Genomic DNA, 20,413 nt, shown 5'->3' on the forward strand with positions numbered 1-20,413 from the left:
TCTTGATAACAATACAAGTTTGTAATATTAAATCATTTCTGGGTGGGTGAGAACATATTGTTGGACTAACTCTTACCTCATGTGGGCTCACTGACTTGTAGTTTTCAGTTTTACAAATTCCTGTTAACTGTATTAAATATTGATAGGAATGGTGATAGACTGGCAGTTTTGCTGCTCCTTAACAGAGGGAATTCAACAATATTTTGATCTCTGATAGACTACTATATGCATCCTTTCTCCTTGGGGAAAACACTTCTGGTTGCACTAATTCTGGAAAGAATTATTACAAGTTTAAGGCATCAGCCAATTTTTACATACAGTCCTGCAGAAACCATGGTAATATTTTTACATTTCCTAAGGTGTGTATGTCTGATAATTCTCAGCTTTTTACGTATGTGTTGTTATTTCTCAATATTAGGTTGCAGAATCTGTGCGATACTCAAAATTTTACACGGCTAAGCACATGCTCCTTTATAAGAATATGATAGATGTAGAGCTTTTAGTAATTTTGCTTGCTGCTTATTAAGCAGCAGTAAATTTATTTCTTTGTTTAGGGTTTCAGTTCAGATGCCATCCCTTTAGAAGTGAGATTGTGCTTCCCTTCCTTCCTAGACCTCAGAAAGAGAAGACTCAGACAAGCCAGAATCTGAGAGGTAGGGCCAGCTTTCCAGGACACAGTGTTCTGTGGTAAAAACAAATAAAAAAATTCTCCCAGATGTCCCAACAGGAACCAGAATTACTCAAGGTCTATTAACAATGGGACTGTGTGAGTCATCTCAGATCTAGAACTGGAAAAAAAATTTTTGGGTTGAAGGCAGGTTAAAGAATACTTATTTACAGGATGAAATACCCAGTTCTTTGTTGAATTATGTCATGAGTTTAAAGAATAATTACCTACTCACTTCTTTGTACTCATTCCAGCCTTGGAATGTGAAAAATAGCTTCAGTCCTCACACTTTTTTTTTTTTGCAGTGGAAAGGATGAAATAATCTTTTTGGTATGTAACTTTGTCCAGAGGGAGTGGGTAGCTAAACAGGTCTTTCTTTCCCTACAATCCCTCCACCCCTTTTCCAGGCCTATTGAATTGTGCTGTAGCGTTTTTAGGAGTCAGAAGGATGCACACTGCCCTTCCTAGTTAAAGCAGACAGTACAGAGGCCTAGTGCCATGTTCCATTATTTATTTGTACACTCTCCCCTTTTTGTGAAGGAAAAAAAAGAAATAATATTTGAGTGAGGTTGAGGTCCCCAGTGAACATTCTATTGACAGATGGTGATAGTTCCTCTATTGTCTATGTGTTCGTTCCTAGATGCTGAAGGGGAATCCCTCCAGTCATTGCTTTTGGAATGGGATAATCCTGTTTTTGTTCCCTGCCCAGAGGTAAGTATTACCTTGCATCTCATGCTGAAATAGGAGTAATTTTAGATTTTTGTTATTCTCTGACATTGGGTCCAAAATTGCAAATGTAATGATTGTTGCATATAAGTTATCCATGGATATATTACACTATGGACCTGGAAGTTTTGGTTTTTACAGACTGTTTAGATGCAAGTCATTGTTGTGGGTTTATTCAAAGAGAGGCAGGTATCAGGCTAATCTTTCATTTTACATAATTCCAAAACCAAAACATTGCAAACTGTCTTTCCCTCTACAGAGATAGTCATCTCAAAATTAGAAGTTATCAAATGGCAAAATTGTAATATCGTGTCTGTCTGCTTTGTGGACAGAGATAAAATAACCCAGGTTTGAACAGGTCTTAAAAGTGTATTTTACCAAAGATGTTTTTAAAGCCTGGCAGGGTTACAGCATGTGAGAGGGAAACAATGTTGGAGCTTTTATAAAAACTTCCTTTGCTGTCATGAGGTAGCATTATCTTTAATCCTCATGCTGTGTGTGTGTAAACATATGTATGTAACCATTTCCACCTGCAAACAATAGGCATGGAGCTGCAAACCACCTGCTGGTGAGTTTCTGGAAGGGAACACTTCTGTTCAGCCTTGCAGTGACGTGTGCTCTGACTCATTCCGGGGTAATGCAGCCTTTGTAAGCCATCCCCTGAGAGCTCACGTAGGCTGATCATTAACTTCAGCTTTTGATAACTACTTGGAATCAGCTGGATGCATTGAAATTAGCAGGTAATAGCCAGATGGGAAAGATACGTGGTGGTAGAAGCAAAGGTATTGCCAGGTGGTTTTTTAGTTGCTGTTATTCTTGTATAGAAAGCTTGGTTTGTGAAATGCAGAGTTATTTCTAGTTTTTGTTAAAATGGTTCATTGGGAGTATCTGCTCTGTGTGTTTGGGGTTTTTTGCCGCACTGTTGAACTTTTCCTTGATGTGGAATCCTGTTTTTACAGATTGCAGTTGATGTGACCAGCAGTCAGGCTGACAGTCTGGCTGTGAAAATTCACAATATCTTGTATCCTTATCGTTTCACCAAAGACATGGTTCATTCAATGCAGGTACAATATAATCTATTACTAGCTTTCATCCCTGAAATCCTACTCAGCAGATGGGATTTGCTGGTGTTTCTATCTGCTAGGAAAGAAATATCCAGGAAAACAGTTCACATTCCTAATTTTCACAAGCACTAACAGAATTCTTGGTCATATGTGATACCAGCAGGCATGTGTGTTATGCCTTATCCTGGTATCATCTCATGGTTAACCAGCTATCTGCAAGTGACTCTAAAGTTACTTGACTAGTATGATTAGATCAAAATCAAGAGATTGCCGTTACTGCTGCTTAGAAACATTATTAACTAAATAATAGTTCAAAGTACAGTTTTTATATTTGTTGTTTAGCATTTTCTTAGTTCTTATTTCTATTAAATCTGTGCCCTGTATCTTCCTTTTTTATTTACCTTAGAAATGTAATTCCTTAGTAGAGTGATTTCAAAATCAAATCCAAGTTTTAATGGAAAAACTTGAAAATTCACCCTAAAATTTATGTCTGCACTTAAAAGTGGTTTTTAATAGTGGCATAATAACATCAAGTGTTATTATTTCAGTGGTTTTTTAATCAAATATTTTGAGTGTTAAAAGCTAATGTAAATATAAGTATTCAGCTTACATATGCAATGTTTGCTTGGGTAGGAATGCCAGAGTAGATTCTTTCCCTCTCTTGCATCCCAGTGACAAAAGGCCTACAGGTCCAGCTGACACTTCTCTTATGCAGTCAGGCTGCTGACTTTGAGATTGCAGGTTCTGACTGTGTGAGGCATGGTAATGTTCATCTCCAGGGTGGAGATGATTCAAATGATTCCCTTACTTATGTTGTGACTGCACGAATAATAGGAATAAATAAAGTTACTGTAGTGAACAGGTTATGCTTCACAAAGACAAGAGAGGAAAGATGGAGAATAGAAGGTACCATTTGTCTGTTTTCTCATAATAGGAACTGTTCTTTAAAACTTACTGAATGTTTCTGTGATTACCTGTATTGTGTTTTCCTTTCTACGTTTTTAAGAAGGCAAAGCTAGAGGAAGTTACTACTTTCTGTCTCTGAAAAAACAAAATACTACCTCCAGTACCCTACAGCAATTTTGAGAATCTCTCTACGAAGATTAAAAGCAGAAAATGTTGCATCATGCAACAGGAAAAGAATAAAAAGAATCATTAGTCTTGTGTCCCTGCAAAGAAATAGAGTAATCCATTAATTTTTACCTACCAGGTGAACAATGCACATGTTGTGAAACAGAGAATTCAGGGTGAGCTGTCTATGTAACATTGGGAGAAATTCCTCTATAACACCATATCTGTATATTTGAAATCTAACAATAAGATACTGAAAGAATTGTGCACCTCATCTCAGTATTGCGTGTTGGTCTGGTTGATTTCTGATGCTTGAGTGGAAAGTGGAATCAAGTCACAGAGGCAAATTCTGCATCAAAAATGAAGGGAAAAACTCTTCCTTTCTTCTGCAGATGATTATCAAGTTAAAAAAAAGTTGTTTACATTCTCTTTTGGTGATAGCAACAGATCAATTACTCAGAGTCACTGTGCACAGCATTCATTCCCAGCTCAAGGAGGTTTGTACATGGCCATTTCATTCACCTTAGAACAGTTAGTACTCATGACCTTGTTATTATCTTTGAAAAAGTTTATCCAGATTTTTTAAAATTTGAAACTTTCTCTTAGATCCATTTAGATAAACTGTTTTGTGAGCATTTAATGGTCATTTGACCTTCTGCCAGTATTATCTTTTAGCTTAAATAATGTCTGCTTTTTCCATATTTAGTTCCCCAATGTATTGATGAAGAATAACTATGTAGCTTCTCAGTCCAGTTTTGCTGGGCCTTTTGGGTTAGGAAAGATGTGGCTTCCAGTCCTCTAGTCATCATAGTAGCTATTTGTTGCTCTTGATCCATTTTCATTGTTGTTTCTTTTGTTTGCCTTCATTTTAAGAATAATTGTACTGCCCTAGAATGAGTTTTTTGAGTATCTTACAGGTTCTTCAGCAAGTGGACGATAAATTTATCGCTTGTTTAATTAACACTAGGAATGGAATGGAAAAAAAGGCAGGTAAGACTGGTTAATAGCATGAAGTTGAGGTGGCTGTCAAGTGGACTGCAGAGGGAGCACTGTCCTATTTGTAATCTTTTCTTGCCTTGGGCTGATATTGTTAGTAGAGGAAAACCTTAGTCTTTGCTTGAAATTTCTTGGATCTTCTTTATCTTTATTTTGGACATTGTTGAGTGTTCCTACCGCCTTCAGATTAATGTTATAAAAATAGATGTACTCAAATTGCTAATATCTTTCAGTCTCTGTTCACAGTGTCTGGACATATTCATTGTTGAAGCTTTCTGAAGCTGTACAGAACAGGCATTCAAAATCAGTAGGTTTTGTAATGTTTTAAAAGATAGTGTCAAACAGAACAGTTTATAGGTGATCTCAGCTCTCATTCTGAAGTTAGATGAACATGTCAATAAACAAGAATTTCTGACTCAATTTAGTTACCTAATTTAACTACCATTTTGGATCACTGAATTTCTGTTCTGTGGTAACTTTATGTTCTGCCAACACAGTCTCCTCCTCACTTTGTTTCTGTGAAACAAGCTGATACTTATCTTCCAAATGTGACTTCTGAGAAGTGGTTATTCTTTCTGACCCCTGCAGTTGCCTGGTACAAAGTTGCCTATTTCTCATCTGTTGTGGTACATTTTTAGATGGAAACCTCCTGATTTTGGTGGACCAACATGCAGCTCATGAACGGATCCGCTTGGAGCAGCTGATTGCAGGTGAGGATTCAGGTGGTCTAAGAAACAAATAATCAGTGCACAGAAAAGTACAAATGAGCTCTCTGGCATGTCCACAACCAATAGGATATCTATCCATTTAACATCTTTATCCTGATCCCTAGAAGAGTGCAGACATTCAGTATCTGTAGCAATCATAATATTGGCAGCTGAAAATTCTTACAGCCTTTTCCAAAAATAAAAGATATGCTCCCTACCCACAGAACTATTGAACTAAAATAGTCCTGACATAATGAAAGAGCAGGAAGACTGATAGGAAAAACAATGAAGAGGAAATAAAACAACATCAATAAGTTTGTGTGGTTATACTGTGAAGAATAAGACATGGGATGCTGAATAAAGAGTCTAGTTCATTTGGTTCCTTTTTAGCTGAATACTGTGCTTAAAGCCTAAAATTTCCACAGTCTGACTGTTTGCAAAGGGATAATAGTCTTCTGTGTAAGCTCATTAGCCATTGGTTTCAGTGTTAAAAAGCACAATAGCCATCCATCAAGCACTTAAAAATCATTGACCTTCTCTCACACCAACAAACACTGTGCAGTTCCTGCCGAGTGTTCCAGGAACTCTGCTCCTTTTGGTCAGGTACTGAAAAAAGGTAAAGACTGAAGGGAGAAATGCTTAATGAATAGTATTTTAACTCCATTTATATCTGACTTTCTGTGGAAAAACTGTTCTCTCTGAGTTGAACCAAATATATCAGTAGGTTGTTTTGCTATTTAGAGTGACTCTTTTTTGGAACTGGTGGGAAAAAACAAAGTGGCATTAACCAACGCTTCCCCAGAGACTGGATGTCTGGTTTGTGACATTCCCAGTCCTCCACAAGTTTAAAGAGAAGGCATTCTGTGGTCATTTTTTAATCCAAGCAGAGGATTACATGCCAAACCAGAGGGTCATTAAGGGTAATGCCTCCGTAAATATTTTAAGAGGGATACTTCTAAATGTTTCATTCACAGATTCCTATGAGAAGGAAGCTGCAGCATGTGGCAAGAAGAAAATACTGTCATCCTCCATCTCTCCCCCTTTGGAGATTGAAGTTACTGAAGAACAAAGAAGATTTCTACGGTTAGTGGTGACAAATAGCTCTCAGTTTTGGGGGATGGCTCTGTTGATCAGGAAGATATCTATATATTGTGACCATGAAACTCAGGAGAAAAATTTGTTGATTCTTTCCTGAGCAGAGCCCAGTTGGCTCTCTCTGTACTGAGGGAAATGGATACGCTTCTTAGGCACGTTGTTACAACATCTCAAGACAAAACCCTGGGGTGTGCCATTTTTGTGCCTTGCAATGTGCTCTGATTTCCCTGGGAAAGTAAACCTTCATGTGTGGGCCAGAAGAGTGCCAAAGCAGCTTCCAACAGTTCCTCCTGTCTGGGGCTCAGGACCTGGGAGTGCTCAAAGGACTGCAGTGCCCAGACTGTCGACCTAGGTACTGACTTTACAGGCACTTTCTGAGAAGAGGAGGATGGGGTATGGAAAGTCTGTATTGTGAATCCTTCAAAAACACATTCCTTTTTCCTAGGTGACTGCCAAGAGTAACTAATGAACACTGTTTCCCAAATGTTTCAGAATGGTGACCTAGCTACAATTAGGATATTTAACTTTTGTTCTTCAAGAGTTTAGATACAGATTTCTTGTTGGACTATTGCAGACCTATTGGACACTCATCAAACTTTCTTTTCCCCCACATCCCTCTCTGTCGCCTATCACATCCATTTGTGAGGTTTCTTCAGTGCATTGTTCTGAATTTTTAGATGAAGTTCTGTCAGTATTACCTCATTACTGTTCTTTTTTCTTTTTTGTGATTCCTGTGGCAAGCTCAACAGCTGCTGATTCAGTCCTTATTAAGATTGTTGCCTACTACAGGGATACACTTGCTTAGTGTTGATCATATTTCAGTAATATTTGGATTTTTTTTTGTTCCCACCTCTCAATGATGTTGTTGCTAACATCACAATATTTGTAATGCCTCTTCTTCAACTTTGATTTATTTTTGCTCTCATCTATGAATGTCTCTCATTTCTAATAGATCTACTTTAGAGAATGGAAGGCTAAAATTGAATACAATATTCCAAGTGGGAGAATCCCTTTGATTTGTACAGTTTTGCAGTTGTGCCCGTTTTCTGTTAATTATATCCACACCTGAAATTTTGTCTCTTTTTTTGTCTACTGCTGCTTGCATGAGCTGCTTCTATGTGCATGGTCAAGGCAAAAAAACAGAGCAGTGGAGGTTATTTTTTGAATTTCTGTTGTTTATGTAGAAGCCAGCCAAAAGTAGAAATAGATTAAATTACTTCTGATAATTTGTATTTATTTGTCTTTAGGTGGAGTAAATTCTGGTTTCCTGCCCATTTTTCATTCATCCTACTGATTTCTATTCTATTTTTCTTCTATTTTTCTACTTGTTTTAAGTTCTGATTGAGTTCAACTTTGTCTCTATCTAGTCTCAGCTGACCAAAATAATTTTGTGCTTTCTACAAATTTGCTTGCTTGACCATGCTTCTTCTTTTCCACATCATTAATAAACAATCATGAAGATACAGATGAGGACTCGTGTTGAACACTGACCATCTGTTGCCAGCACACCTTGCTTCCGTAGTCTCTAAATCATAATAGATGTTCCTTCTCTATCCATGACAACCTTTTGCATTTCCTTTTTTATCTACTTTTAAGTGGTGACATGAAAGACTTTTTGAAAGAGCTAATAAATTATGAGAGATACTATTTTCATCAGGTAAATCACAAACATTCTACAAGACTGAGTAAGGAAGTAACTCAAAAAGGCATGTGTTTCTTCTAAGGACACTGGTTGAATATTCAGCACAGAGGGATGCCAGTTGTGATTTTCAGCAAGAAGCTTACTGGTGCTAGCTTACTAGTACTTTTATTGTGTGACTTAATAATTTTTCAGTATGTGTTAGCAGTTCATCCCTTGGCAATTGCTCTGTGAGACTATCATTACTAGAAAGTTAGGAATTAAAAGTATTATGTGAAAGTCTAAATTCTGTTGTTATTGTTACTCTCAGACTGTGACTGTATTCTGTGGTAAAGTTTGGTGTAATAAAATTAAATAACCTAAAAGACCTTTCACTTCAGCTGTGCTTGCAATTTAATCGTTCAGCTGGACCTCTGGTTCACCTGCAGCTTTGGTTCTGTTATTTATCTACTAGGCATTGTAGTAATGCATTGTTCTGTTGACTCTCTTGAACTTCCTTCTTTATTTTTTCCTTTAATAATAATAAAAAAAAATAGAAAAGCCCAGTTGACTTCAATAGCTGCTTGGATTTTGTAATTTCATTCACAATAGGCTTTTTGTCTTTCTTTCTGTATAGCCTGCTGAAGGCTATACATGTCTTCTTTTTTTTTAAATAGAATTTCACAAGTCACGTTCATATGGAGGCTAATAATTGCACTATTCTCATTATTGATTTAGGTAAGTTTAGATTTGCTTCTTTCTATTTTTTGCTCAAGGAATTTCTTTTCTAGAACTAACCTTTGCCACCTTTGTTTTAAGTGAATACTCCCTGAATTAATAAAGTATATATTGTTACAGTTGTTTTCGTTTTGGAGATAAGCTCTCATCTGTCTTTGAAGTCTCATTTTTGTGTGTATTTTTCCATCCACAGGCTGACATATGTCATAATTAACTAGAGGTTGTTCTTTCCTGTATTCTCTTTGCTTAACAGGATATAAAGTTCATTAAACCATCATAAATTTCTTAAAATACTTTTTCCATTTTAAGAATTTGCTCATATGTGTTAATTGAAGTCACAGTTCTTTTAGATTAGACTTAAAGTAGTCTTAATGCTGTGTAGTTTCAATATTTGGAATGTTTGTATGTTGAACCAGACATCTCGTGCACCTTCAGAAAAGGCAGATTTATAGATTTAGAAACAAAGCCTCTCTTCACATAACACAGGAACTCTTAGATCTTGTAGTTGTGGAACATGAAAAATGCATGGTTATTGGAGTGAAAAAACATGTCTGAATGTAAGCTGGAAAGGCAAAATTACTTGGAATCTCATGAGGCATGGATTTCGAGATGGGAACTGTTACAGGAAGTGATATGAGAACCCATGTATGTGGACAGAAATACAGAAATATTTACATGTGCTGTGGAGTCATAGACACAGTGGTTGATGTCTTATTTCTCTTGGTTTTTTTTCCTCAGATGCTGCTACAAAAATTTGGAGGACTTGGGTCTTGAATTATCATTTCCTGAGACAAACAACTCCTTGATTCTTGTGAGGAAAGTGCCAATGTGTTTTATAGAAAGAGAAGCCAACGAATTACGGCGGAAAAGACAACCTATCACTAAAAGTATTGTGGAGGTCAGCTGTGCATATGGTGAAGTTATGATAGTGGGTCTTGTTCTGTATCCATGGCCCAGGGAATTACAGGATCTCTGTTTTGAAGGAGACAATCAAGTCCCCTGGCAAATGTGAATGCCATCCCTTTTTCGTAGCTAAATAGTCCCCAAACTGAAATCACTGAACTATAACTGAAATGACAGAAGACTGTTTCAGACTTGGACTAGTGGAGAAGCTAAGAAAAACTTGAATGGACAGTAAATGCTTGCAGGAACAGAAAAATAATTAAATGAAGGAACAGTAAAATGAATAAGGAATAACAATATTTATGTATCAGCGTTGCTTCCATGAAATCTCTATATCAGTGGGGTCAGTGGGGCTTTCTAAAAACCACTGTTTCAGATGTTCTGCAGTTTTAGGGTGAGAAATTTCTAAAGTGATTACTTGCAGTGGGAGGTTAGGATTTTCACCTAGGTCTTCTAGACCGTGGTCAGTGTACTACAAACAGTATCACTTTTTCTTATTCTGGCAGTCACACAGTAAGTTATACACAGATATGAACAAAGTAGGATAGGGGGATGGAAGGGAAAAATAACAACTGATGACATTGCCTTTTTTATTTCTAGGAGCTTATTCAAGAACAAGTTGAGGTGAGTTGCTGTCTACTTCTAGAGTTGACTATAACATCCAGTGCTTACTGCGTGAATCAAAGGGAGCCTGTTGAGCTTCAAATGAGAGAGTGGGCTAAATAATCCCCTAGCTTTTCTTTATTTTTAGTTTCCTTTGTGTTACAGTTCTTTTTTCTCATATTAAATGGAAAGTAACCTGATGTTCCCTTACTGCTTTTAGCTATTGCAGACCACAAGAGGAGGAGCGCGAGGGACACTGCCTCTGACGTTTCTGAAGGTGTTAGCTTCCCAGGCCTGTCACGGTAGGGAAACTCTACTTTTCTTTCATTCTTTCTTTCTTTTTGGCTTTTTTTTCCCCCCAAACCTTTGTCTCTACACATCATCCTCCCTGGGACAGTGTTTGGATGTGTTTGAAGCTATTGTAGGGTTAAAGACTATATCTTAGGGATGAGGAGGTAATGCTCATGGACAGCACTAAGGGATAAACAATACTCCCCCAATTTATTCATGTATGGGCCTAACATACTTCCCTTCATGTGAAACATACAGTTCTGAGATGCATTTATCTGTGTGTGCTCTAAACCATTCAAATAACAGCTCTATGATGGGCCAAGGGGGAAGGTGCTACAATCTGCTTGAAAGCATGCAGGAAAGAACACTTAACCACTCTTTCCAAATTTTTAATTTCCTTTAAGTATCCCAAGTGGTAGTTTAAGTGTGCCTGCAACATTTCAAGTGCTTTTGGAAGGAGTGTGGTAAAAATTTACATCTTCTCAGGGAACTGTTGCTTTCCAGCACCTGGCAATGAGCAGGTCTTCTTGGTCTTGACTGCAGTAGTTCCAGCATCTTGTTGCAATTCCTGTGCCATATACAGTATCAATGAGCTCACACTGAAAGGGCAAATGTGAACCAGAAGTATCTGTTTTCTCAACAGTGTCTCAGTTTTCAATTGGCAGTCAATAGGTTTTGGGGTTTTGTGTCTAAAAAAGTCTCAAGGCTGAAAGCATATTGCAGATGGTCTTTTGCATCTGTGAAGGTTGAAGTTTGCAAACACCTCTGGAACAACTCCCTAATGTTGTGCTTGAATTTCCTCTGGATGCCTTTAAGTGCTCACTTGTGAGAATGGACCCAGTGGCAGGGCTAGCACTTGGTTTCAGAAGTGACACCAGCCACTCAAGCCTGTGAAACTGTTATTAACTGTTGTCTTGGTTTAATACTTCTTGATTTGTGAACTGTTTCCAATTTCAGCTGTAATACACACACACACAAAAAGCCCATTTGCCTCTTGCAACATTACCTGAAATGCCAAAATGTAATAATCTTACCATCCATCAGACTTGGACTGTGTTAAAGTTTAAGCCATGAAAAGCTGATCTCCTTATACAGCAGACTCTAACTGAGCCAAGCCTCAAGTCTGCCACACTGCAGCCTTTGGGTTGCCTTTGCAGCCTCTCAGCTAATCTCTGGGAGATGCCCCCAAAGTTTTCACTGAAAACCACAGCTGTAGAAGGAAGTGGAGTCCTCTTTGGCAGCAGGGGCAAGAATGTGTCTCTTTTTCAGGAGCTATTAAGTTTAATGAGCATTTGACTTTGGAGGAGAGCTGCAGGCTTATTGAAGCTTTGTCATCTTGTAAGCTACCCTTCCAGTGTGCTCATGGAAGACCTTCAATGCTGCCTCTTGCAGACATAGACCATCTACAGCAGGAAAAACAGGTACTGTGTGGGACACACCTCTGGTAATCCGTGCTCTGGGTTATCAGAGGCGCATCACGTATGTGTGCTAGAGCTGAGATCATACTGTTTGAAACCACCACCACTGGCCTTATATTACTTGACTTGTTACCTATTGTTACCAATAAAATGAAACTTTAGGACAAAAGCCATCTGTCCTATAAACACTTAAGCAAGGATCTTATCATACATTATTTGAATAGTCACACTGACTTGAAGAGTGTCCTTAAGGTTAAGTATACAGTTTAAAGTGCTTGCAGTTTTGAAGTGTAAAATTTGGAAAGCATGGAAATTCGGAAATTCTGCTTGTGGCAAAGATGCTAATTAAACTAATGCTTACTTTCCCAAAGTTTAAGATGCTATAAAATGGGGATAAAGCACAGGAATAGCAACATTTATTATAAAATCATAGAATGGTTTGGGTTGAAAGGGACCTCAAAGATCATCTTGTTGCCATGACTACGAACACCTTCTACTAGACAAGGTTACATTTAAATTATATTTAAATCAAGTTACATTTAAATTTAAAACAAAATCATTACTCCTCCCTTTTGCTATTGCTGTGCTTTATTGTTATTAAATTGGATTCTGTTGAAAGTCAGGTGGGACTTTGAATTAGATATTAACTTAGGAATGGCTGTATTAGGGCAAAGAGTATGGAAACACTGAAACTTATTTACTTAGCTTAATTTTTCTCCCTCCAGCCTAAACCTAATTTAACTAGACTTAGGAAGATGGCAAGAGCATGGCAGCTATTTGGAAAAAAAAAAGAACCTATTTAAAAAAAAGTTAAAACTGTAAACTGCAACCAGTAGAAGCACTGGTATGATCCATGATCCTGTGGATAGACTACCCTGTGTGAAGCCAAGTTCTGAGCCAGTGCAGTCACCAAAGCTCTCCTTTGACTACTGACCGAAGGAGCAGAGCCCAGCCAGGAGAACATGGCAGGAGGAGCCCACCCTTGGAGCCTGGAGAAGCATCTTCAACCTTAAGGAATAGTGCTGTAAGCCTGGGCGCTATGTCACTGCTGCACTGCTGGGTGTAAGGAGTTGCAGCCACTTGCAGCTACTGAAGCAAAGCACTTCTTTTCTGCAAGCACAGCATAATTCTGCATAATAGAGAGGGGAATTTTAATTAGTGTATTTTATAGTACTTTGAAAATTGGAAGGTATTTTTTAATAAAGTTCACATTCAACTCACTCCTTGGGCTCATGGCAGTGGTTGGAATGAGGTTCGACCAGCTTCGTAGTATATATAGGCCAACTTAGACTCAAGAAACACTTAACCTGGCAATGAATGACACACACAGCTGCCTTCTCCAACTCCTTGCAGTTTGTGTTCTTGAGTGAGAGATTCTAAATCCCCACCTCTCCCCACTGAAATAACTCAATAGCTAAATATCCATTTTGAAGACAACTGTTGATGGGTTCCTAGTCCCACCATATTTACATGTGAAATCACACTGTAAAGCCGGCCACAGCATCATGCAGTGAGTGCAGGCAACTGACTACACTGGTAAAACTCCTGCTAGTTAAATAAACAAAACAACTGCATATGGAAAATGTGCTTAACAGTGAGATCACTGTCAACAGCCTTTATTGCAGCAGACTTTGAAGTAACAGCTTAGCTGCCCCAGAGTTACACATATGCCTTGCTATTTCAAAATCAAAGTGGGTTAGCAGCTCCACATGGTTTCTCACACAGCATGTGATTTAAACCTGTACAAGAGCTCTGCCTTCTTTAGCTTTTGGGTAGAAAAGACGGTGCTGAGTGAATTCCCACTGGCTCCCCACAGCAACTTGCCTTTGCAACATACACTTTAATTAGCTGTTGTATCTTTCTAAAGAGAAAGATAAGAGTCTGAACAGTGATGTGCTTCACAGTATTAGAGTTCATAGTCATCGGGATGGTAGAGCTCGCTCATCAGGCGGTAGATGTAGGAAGGTGCGTTACCCCCAATGTTAGAAATGAAGAGAGTAATGAGCTCCGGAGGGACGTAGTCAAACACTGGGCAGTGAACATTGATTTTTGCCAGGATCTCCCCTGTGAAGTGAACAGCAGCAATATCAGTCAAAGCAACTCAAAGTGCAGTTAGTCTTTCGCACAGCTTCTGAAGTCCCTAAACAAACTGGTATGCACACGCCACCCCGAAGTCAGTACTTGAACATCCTGAATACTTTCTGACTGCTTCACTGATGTCATCAAATTACAGCTATACAGCGATCTTCAATGAATGGCAATACTTTGTTTCTGGTCATTTTTGCTGGTAGAAACCCCAGATCCCCTCTGATGTAGACTGACTAATTGCCAAAAAACCCTACCAATATGTAAGACAATCCCAATACTGCCAAAGTTATTATTTAAAGAAATGCTCAGAAGGCCAAAAGTAAAATCTGCCCTCAAGCCTGCTGTCTTCATTTCAAAACCCTTTGTCACATAGAAATGGGGCTTTGAAAGAGACTTTGCTAACTGAAAATGGGCTTGGGCACTGATGCCTTTCTGAAGATGGTGCTTGTGTGGGAAGCCCATGGCAGAGACACTGTTCGTTTCAATGGCTGTATCATGTAACAAAGTTTCAAAAAGTTACAGGAAAGAACGGAAGGTGCCCTCAGTGCTGGGCATCTGCCCTGTCCCACAGGAAACTGCTACCTACCTGGCATCATTATCACCATCCTATAATAGAACAGTTTCAGAGCAGAAGCAAATCTGCCAAGACAGTGTTCAAAAGAAATCCTTTTTCTCTACATAATATACAGTTTTAAAACTGGATGGTTCACAGCACTCTTCTCCGTCAAAGACAGTAAAAAAGGATTTTCTCTCTTGGGTTATAACATGGTGTGATGTTTAATTTTTTGTATGAGTTACAAAAAAAAAAAAATTGAACCAGCTTGACCAGATGTATAAAGATTAACCAGTACCTTCTGTGAATGGCAGCACTTCCTGTGGTGATACAAACTTGTGGAATGAATCTTCTTCATTAGGGAACTAAATGAGAAAGAGAACAGGAAGATGAGGAAAAAAGCCCTACCTGATTATCCTTGTGAAAACAGATCCTGGCACTGGAAGGAATTAATGCAGAGGAAGATGACTTGCCAGGTGATATTAAGTCTGTTTACAATAATGACATAGTGCCTGTGTCTACAACCTCTCTAACATTTACAGGTGAAAGGTTTTTCCTCAAAGCTTTTAGAACCTTCTATGACATGGCTGCCCTTACCAAAGCCTAGTGAACTGGAGGAGTGACTTCCTCAGTCTGCAACTTCATATTGACAATATTGACAATATTGAAAAAGTACTGAGTGTAAAAATGAGTCTCATTCTACATTCTCTGCCTTTCCACACTAATGGTATAAACTGAAATCTGTCATGGTTGAGGAAAAATAAGTGTGGCAATGCCAGTCTCATCAGTCTAGGCAGTGGTCTCCATTCTGATATTCAATGTACTGCTTTGCACATGTGGCAGAGGTGCTTCAAGGAGATCCTGAGGTGTGCCAGATTTGGGTAAGGATCTCCTCTCTGAAGTAACAAAGCTATGGTGCTCTCCCCCCTAAGCTCCTACAAGTAAAAGCCCCTGCAGGTGCAGTCCTGAAGAGCTGCTGTACTTACCTGTGGTGAAAGCTTGAACATGGGGGCACACACGATGAGTGGAGTGGAGTGGTGTTTAGCTGCCAGTGCCAGAGTGTGAGTCCCACTCACAGCAATCAGGGCGCCATTGGCCAGGATTGTCTTTGTACCAATGATGACCTTAAAAAGGCAAATCAGAATTAGATAGCATGTTCCACAGCAAACTGGGGAAGGAACACTTCCTGGCTCAGACCCTGACGGATGAGCTGGAGGAGGACTGTGTCGGTAGAGCCAGCCAGCAGCTGGAGTTCTAGGGCAGCTGAATGCCTGATCTGTTTCATCTGGCACTGGCTCTGCACTGAGATGTTCCTCGCTAACAAGAGCATGACTCCAGCCCAGAGAACTTCAGGAGACAAATGTATGTTCTACTGCAGGGAACACCAAGCAGAAACTGGGCTGTGGTCCCTTTTCTACAAACCTACAAAGTAAGCTTTGTACAAGTAACTTGACTACTCACTGCAAAAATTCCCTTGCGTTATGCTTGAGGGAGTAATATAAAACAGCTCAAAACATATAGATAAGAACTGATGTGGCTGCATTTTACTATATTACAAGTACTTTTCATTCTCCCCATTTTGGGGTGCCAAGTTTTCATCTCTAAAAGTACAGAACATGTCTGTTTAACAAGACAAACCTTAATGATTCCCTTCGTCAGTCATCTTCTGTTTCAGGCAAAGGGGTGTTTCTTCCCTTTAGAAATGCTGCTTTTTGTTCCATCTCCTTTGAAAACTGAGTCTAATCTTTTGAGGCTCTTTTGTAAGTGTAGCTACTAAGCCAGAAAAACCTGTCACCATTCAGTCAGTCATCATACTGACTCTCAATCTCCACTCCAGCAGTGAACAGGGACTATTACAATTCTGAGTCTTCATTAAAGAGACACATCATCACTACTAGGACCTGCAGCTGATTTGAGAGGCCTAAGCACCCAATCTGCCATGAAATCCCTCCCCCAGTGGAGCCCTCCTTACCTTGTTGACTCGAGACATGACAGCAAAAATAGCTGCATCACTCATGACAGTAGTTTCAATACCCTCTTTAGACAGTCGGACAGCCATTTCATGACCCTAAAAAGAGGGAGAATCCAATTGGTTCCCTGTGACATAGCTCCTGCAGTGTAACTGTAAAGGTATCAGCACTCAATTCGAATTTTGTCTGAACTGCAAAACTACCAAGTGATGAAACCTGAACACGGCCCTTCAACTGAAGGATGCTGGGGTAGGATAATGAGCTATCTCCAATCTCAACTGCAGAGGAATTTCCATAATGTTCACCTTGATTCCAGACACAAGACTTCAGTAAGAACACGTGGGACAACAGGGTCCAGCCAGCGTGGGCCTTACCTGGCAGAAGGGCGCGCACTCTGCCACGATGACCTGGAACTTGCGCTTGCGAGCAGCTTCCTTGAGGAAGGCCTCGACCGTGCGCGAGTAGCCAATGGTCATGATCACCTCATTGGAGTGGATGTGCTCCAGGGCCTGCATTGCAATGTTATCAGTCGTGCCCTCTGGAACACAAGGAACGCGTGGGTGTAAAGGCAGCCAGCAAAAGCAACACTTGTGCTGCTAGGACTGTCCTGCAGCAAGAGATTTTTCACTAAAGCATTGTTATTAGCACTGGTAGACCAGCAGTAGTGTTTCTCTCCGTTCTTTTTGCCAGTGGAGTGGAACCCAGAAGCTGGCCCTTGAATGCCCCATGCTCCCTAGCTATACCCTCATTATATATAACAACAGCTGTACTGAAAACTCCATTGTGAGGGGAGGGGATTGTGTCAGCAGTGCTCCAGATAACCACGAGACCCACAAAACTACACTTTTGTAGTTCAATAGTGGGACAACTTGGGCCTCAGAAGGTGGGTCAGGTGCCTGATTTGTCACAAGAATCACAGAAAAACAAAACTGTATCACGGTTCTTTGTGACAAGGGTCAGGTTAAATGTGCACAGGGATTTTACACTCTTCTTTACAGGACTCAAGACTTCCCAAAGACCAAGAGCACAGCCTACAGCCCCCCATATTGCTCCTTCCACAATCTACCCATCTCCCCATAAGCCAAAGAGGACTTAAAACTAACTCATGGGAGCAGCAGGGCTTCAGTCCCTCGGTTCCTTCAGATTAAGCCTCCCAGATCCTTATTGTTTTATTTCACCTAAAGAAGGGGGAAGCATCAGTCCCATCCCATAAGAATTTTCAGTCAGGAGCAATTCAGACACATCCATACCTAGCTCAATTAGCATCTCATTAATAGCTTCAATAACATTAGCTCTGAGGGAGGGATAAGGGGTTCTGAAATCTTCACTCAGTCCTCCAGAAGTCAGGAGTTTGTGCAGGGATTCTTGCTGGTCGCTTTCCTCACTGCGCCCGTGAAGCCTGTGGAGAGAAGTGGCCTCTTCAGCCTCAGGAAAGAGCACAGAGCCACAGCCAGGCTGAGCTGGCACACCTGGATGTGAACAGACAGGAAGAAAAACCACCCACAGGAGGCACACCATGCCACACCAAAGAGCCTCCCATAGCTGTCTTGGCAGAAAAACATCCAAACCTCTGCCAGAAAGGGCCTTCTTAAGACATGTGCAAACACTGCTGTCCAGAGACAAGGAGCAGGCTCGAGTCTGCTGCTCCAGTGGGATGGACCCCCCTAGGCACAGAGAGAGGGCAACCCAAGGCCAGGGCACAGACTTGTCATGCACTCACAACACATACACCAAGGGGTTTCTAAAGAGGAAATGTCACCATCCATAGTGGAAACAACAAGGTTTCCTTTGGTGTTAAACTCCCTGAATCCCTCTCTAGGAGAGGTGGGAAAAGCGGCTGATGGAAACTTAAGGGGTTTTACAGAAGCAGCTTAAAAGGGCAGTTCTGGGTTTTCAGAGAGATACAGGGAGCAAGAGGGCGCTTTACCGGCCATATTCCTCACGAATGACCTTCAATACCCGTCGCACCATGTTGCCCACTGTTGTCTCCGACGGCTGAGCTGCTGTCATCCTCTGGCCCTCTGTCCGGATCAGATCCATGAGCTCCCCTAAAAGAGGGGAGGGCCTTGGTTAGCACTGCCCAGAGCAAGCCCATGTGAGCATCAAACCAGTCACCCCCTCAATATCCCAGGGCCAGCAGCTGCTCCAGCACAAGGACCACAGCACCAAGAAACACCAGCAAGGGGCGAGCAGAGAGCCCTCACGAAGCAGCCGGTTCCGCTGGTGGGTTTTGTAGTCGGAAACGCTTGGACACAACATAGACCTACGAGAAGGCCATCAGCAGTGCATTTGGCCTTTCCTTTGAAAGAGGAAACGGTGTGCTGCTGGAAAGGCCTGGACTGCTGCCGCGGTGGGGAGAGCACGGCTGGAGCAGGGCAGCTCCGCAGTACCGCGGCCGTGAGCGCGGCAGGCCGGGAAGGGCTCCGCCGCGCCGGGGCAGCCACTGAGAACGCGCTGGGCACTGACAGCGAGGCCCCAGCGCCAGCGGCGCCGCCTCGGGCCCGCCCCCGCTCTGCGGATCCCTCCGCGCCCGACAGCCGCGACCGGGCCGCAGCTGCCTTGCCGCAGCTCGCGCCGCCGCCGGGCCCCGCCGCCGCCTCCTCCCGGCGCTGGGGGAGCCGCAACCGCCAGGGGAAAGCCCTGCGTCTGCCCGCCCGCCGCCGCCCGGCCCTCACCGGCCCGGCTCCATCGCCCGTGCCCCACGATCTTCCGCAGCAGCGAGAGCGTCTGCCGCGCCGTGTCCTCGGAGCGCGGCCGCTCCCCACCGCGCCGCAGCCGCGCCGCGAAGGCCTCGATCTGCTCGGAGAGCTCCGAGCCGCGCTCCGCGGCGCCCGGCATGGCGGCGGCACTTCCGCTTCCTCCGCCCCCCCTCGTTCTATTGGTGGAGGTGGGGAAGCTGTGCCCGCCCCCCCGCGGCCGCTCGGCCAATGAGAGGCGCGTCCGGCGGTGGGCGGTGTCGCGGCCGGGCGGTGCCCGGGGCTGTGGGAGCGCCGGGAGCGCGCACGGGCGGGTTTGGTTTGGTTTGCTTTGCTTTGGAGCGCGCACGGGAGGCTTTGCTTTGCTTTGCTTTGCTTTGCTTTGCTTTGCTTTGCTTTGCTTTGCTTTGCTTTGCTTTGCTTTGGAGCGCGCAGGGAAGGCTTTGGTTTGGTTTGGTTTGGTTTGGAGCGCGCCGTGCCGGCCTCTGAAGGGCCAAATCAAACGGGCTGGGAAAGGCGCAGTTCCTGGCAGCCCAATTGTTCTTGCTGGCAGAGCCAGAACCGGCCCTGGATAAGGCAGGAATGTAGCTCCTTTGTGTCTAGTTCCTGGAGCCATGGAATAATTCTCATTGCTCTACTGCTTTACTCTATCGCTCTGGTCTGTGTCCTGTTGTTTGAGATTAGGAAATAAAAGCAAACAGGTTTATGTTGGAAGCTTTCAGTGATTGCTTCATGGCGAGGCCAGTAGGGCCTTGGATGTTCATGACATCTTTGCTGGTTAGCTTAGGACTCTCCCTACAGCCAGCTCCTGTCCAGGGGCTGCTGGGTCCCCAGCAAAACACCAGCAGCTGGTGTGCTGGCTCTGAGCACTTAATGCAGGTGATTTATCACCCAAAACCTGCAGGGGACTGAGAGTCCCTCCATGCCTCTCTTTTCCTCCTGCTTGCTCAAGTGCCCCTGCGTGCCTGGCAGCCAGAGAGCCCAGCAGCCTGGGGCAGGGAGCTCACTGTATGCCTCCCATGCCTGGCAAAGGGCCACACATCTGAGTTTGGCTGGATGTGCTTGTTGAGTGCAGCCCTGGGTAGAAGTCAGAGCTTCACTCCATGATGAGCTTGTGCCATCCTTTGCCCCTGGAGAGAGTCAGTAGAGGGTGACAGGGTTTGTCCAGCTGTTGGCTCCACTGTGCTGGGCCCCACTGTCCCAGCTGGA

At 42.2% G+C, this 20,413-nt stretch overlaps 2 protein-coding genes across 2 annotated transcripts; one reads left to right on the top strand and one right to left on the bottom strand.

The window, feature by feature from the left end:
* The first annotated feature begins 2,016 nt into the window (after nucleotides 1–2,016).
* LOC135448028 (DNA mismatch repair protein Mlh3-like) lies at nucleotides 2,017–13,117 on the top strand. The gene is made up of 11 exons (XM_064713415.1): nucleotides 2,017–2,041; nucleotides 2,353–2,457; nucleotides 3,921–4,025; nucleotides 4,446–4,518; nucleotides 5,163–5,234; nucleotides 6,206–6,314; nucleotides 9,421–9,580; nucleotides 10,186–10,209; nucleotides 10,409–10,490; nucleotides 11,749–11,900; nucleotides 12,623–13,117. The coding sequence occupies exons 2-11, from the start codon at nucleotides 2,440–2,442 to the stop codon at nucleotides 12,698–12,700; spliced, it is 873 nt and encodes a 290-aa protein (XP_064569485.1). The 5' UTR covers nucleotides 2,017–2,041; nucleotides 2,353–2,439; the 3' UTR covers nucleotides 12,701–13,117.
* Nucleotides 13,118–13,480: 363 nt separating this feature from the next.
* EIF2B2 (eukaryotic translation initiation factor 2B subunit beta) lies at nucleotides 13,481–19,371 on the bottom strand. The gene is made up of 8 exons (XM_064713414.1): nucleotides 19,184–19,371; nucleotides 18,436–18,556; nucleotides 17,759–17,907; nucleotides 16,883–17,046; nucleotides 16,511–16,606; nucleotides 15,525–15,662; nucleotides 14,837–14,903; nucleotides 13,481–13,961 (listed from the first exon to the last, which is right to left on the bottom strand). Exons 1-8 carry the CDS (start codon nucleotides 19,344–19,346, stop codon nucleotides 13,804–13,806), a joined length of 1,056 nt encoding a protein of 351 aa, XP_064569484.1. The 5' UTR covers nucleotides 19,347–19,371; the 3' UTR covers nucleotides 13,481–13,803.
* Nucleotides 19,372–20,413: the final 1,042 nt, after the last annotated feature.

The sequence above is a fragment of the Zonotrichia leucophrys genome, chromosome 5 (genome assembly GCF_028769735.1).
Source record: "Zonotrichia leucophrys gambelii isolate GWCS_2022_RI chromosome 5, RI_Zleu_2.0, whole genome shotgun sequence".
Lineage (NCBI taxonomy): Eukaryota > Metazoa > Chordata > Aves > Passeriformes > Passerellidae > Zonotrichia > Zonotrichia leucophrys.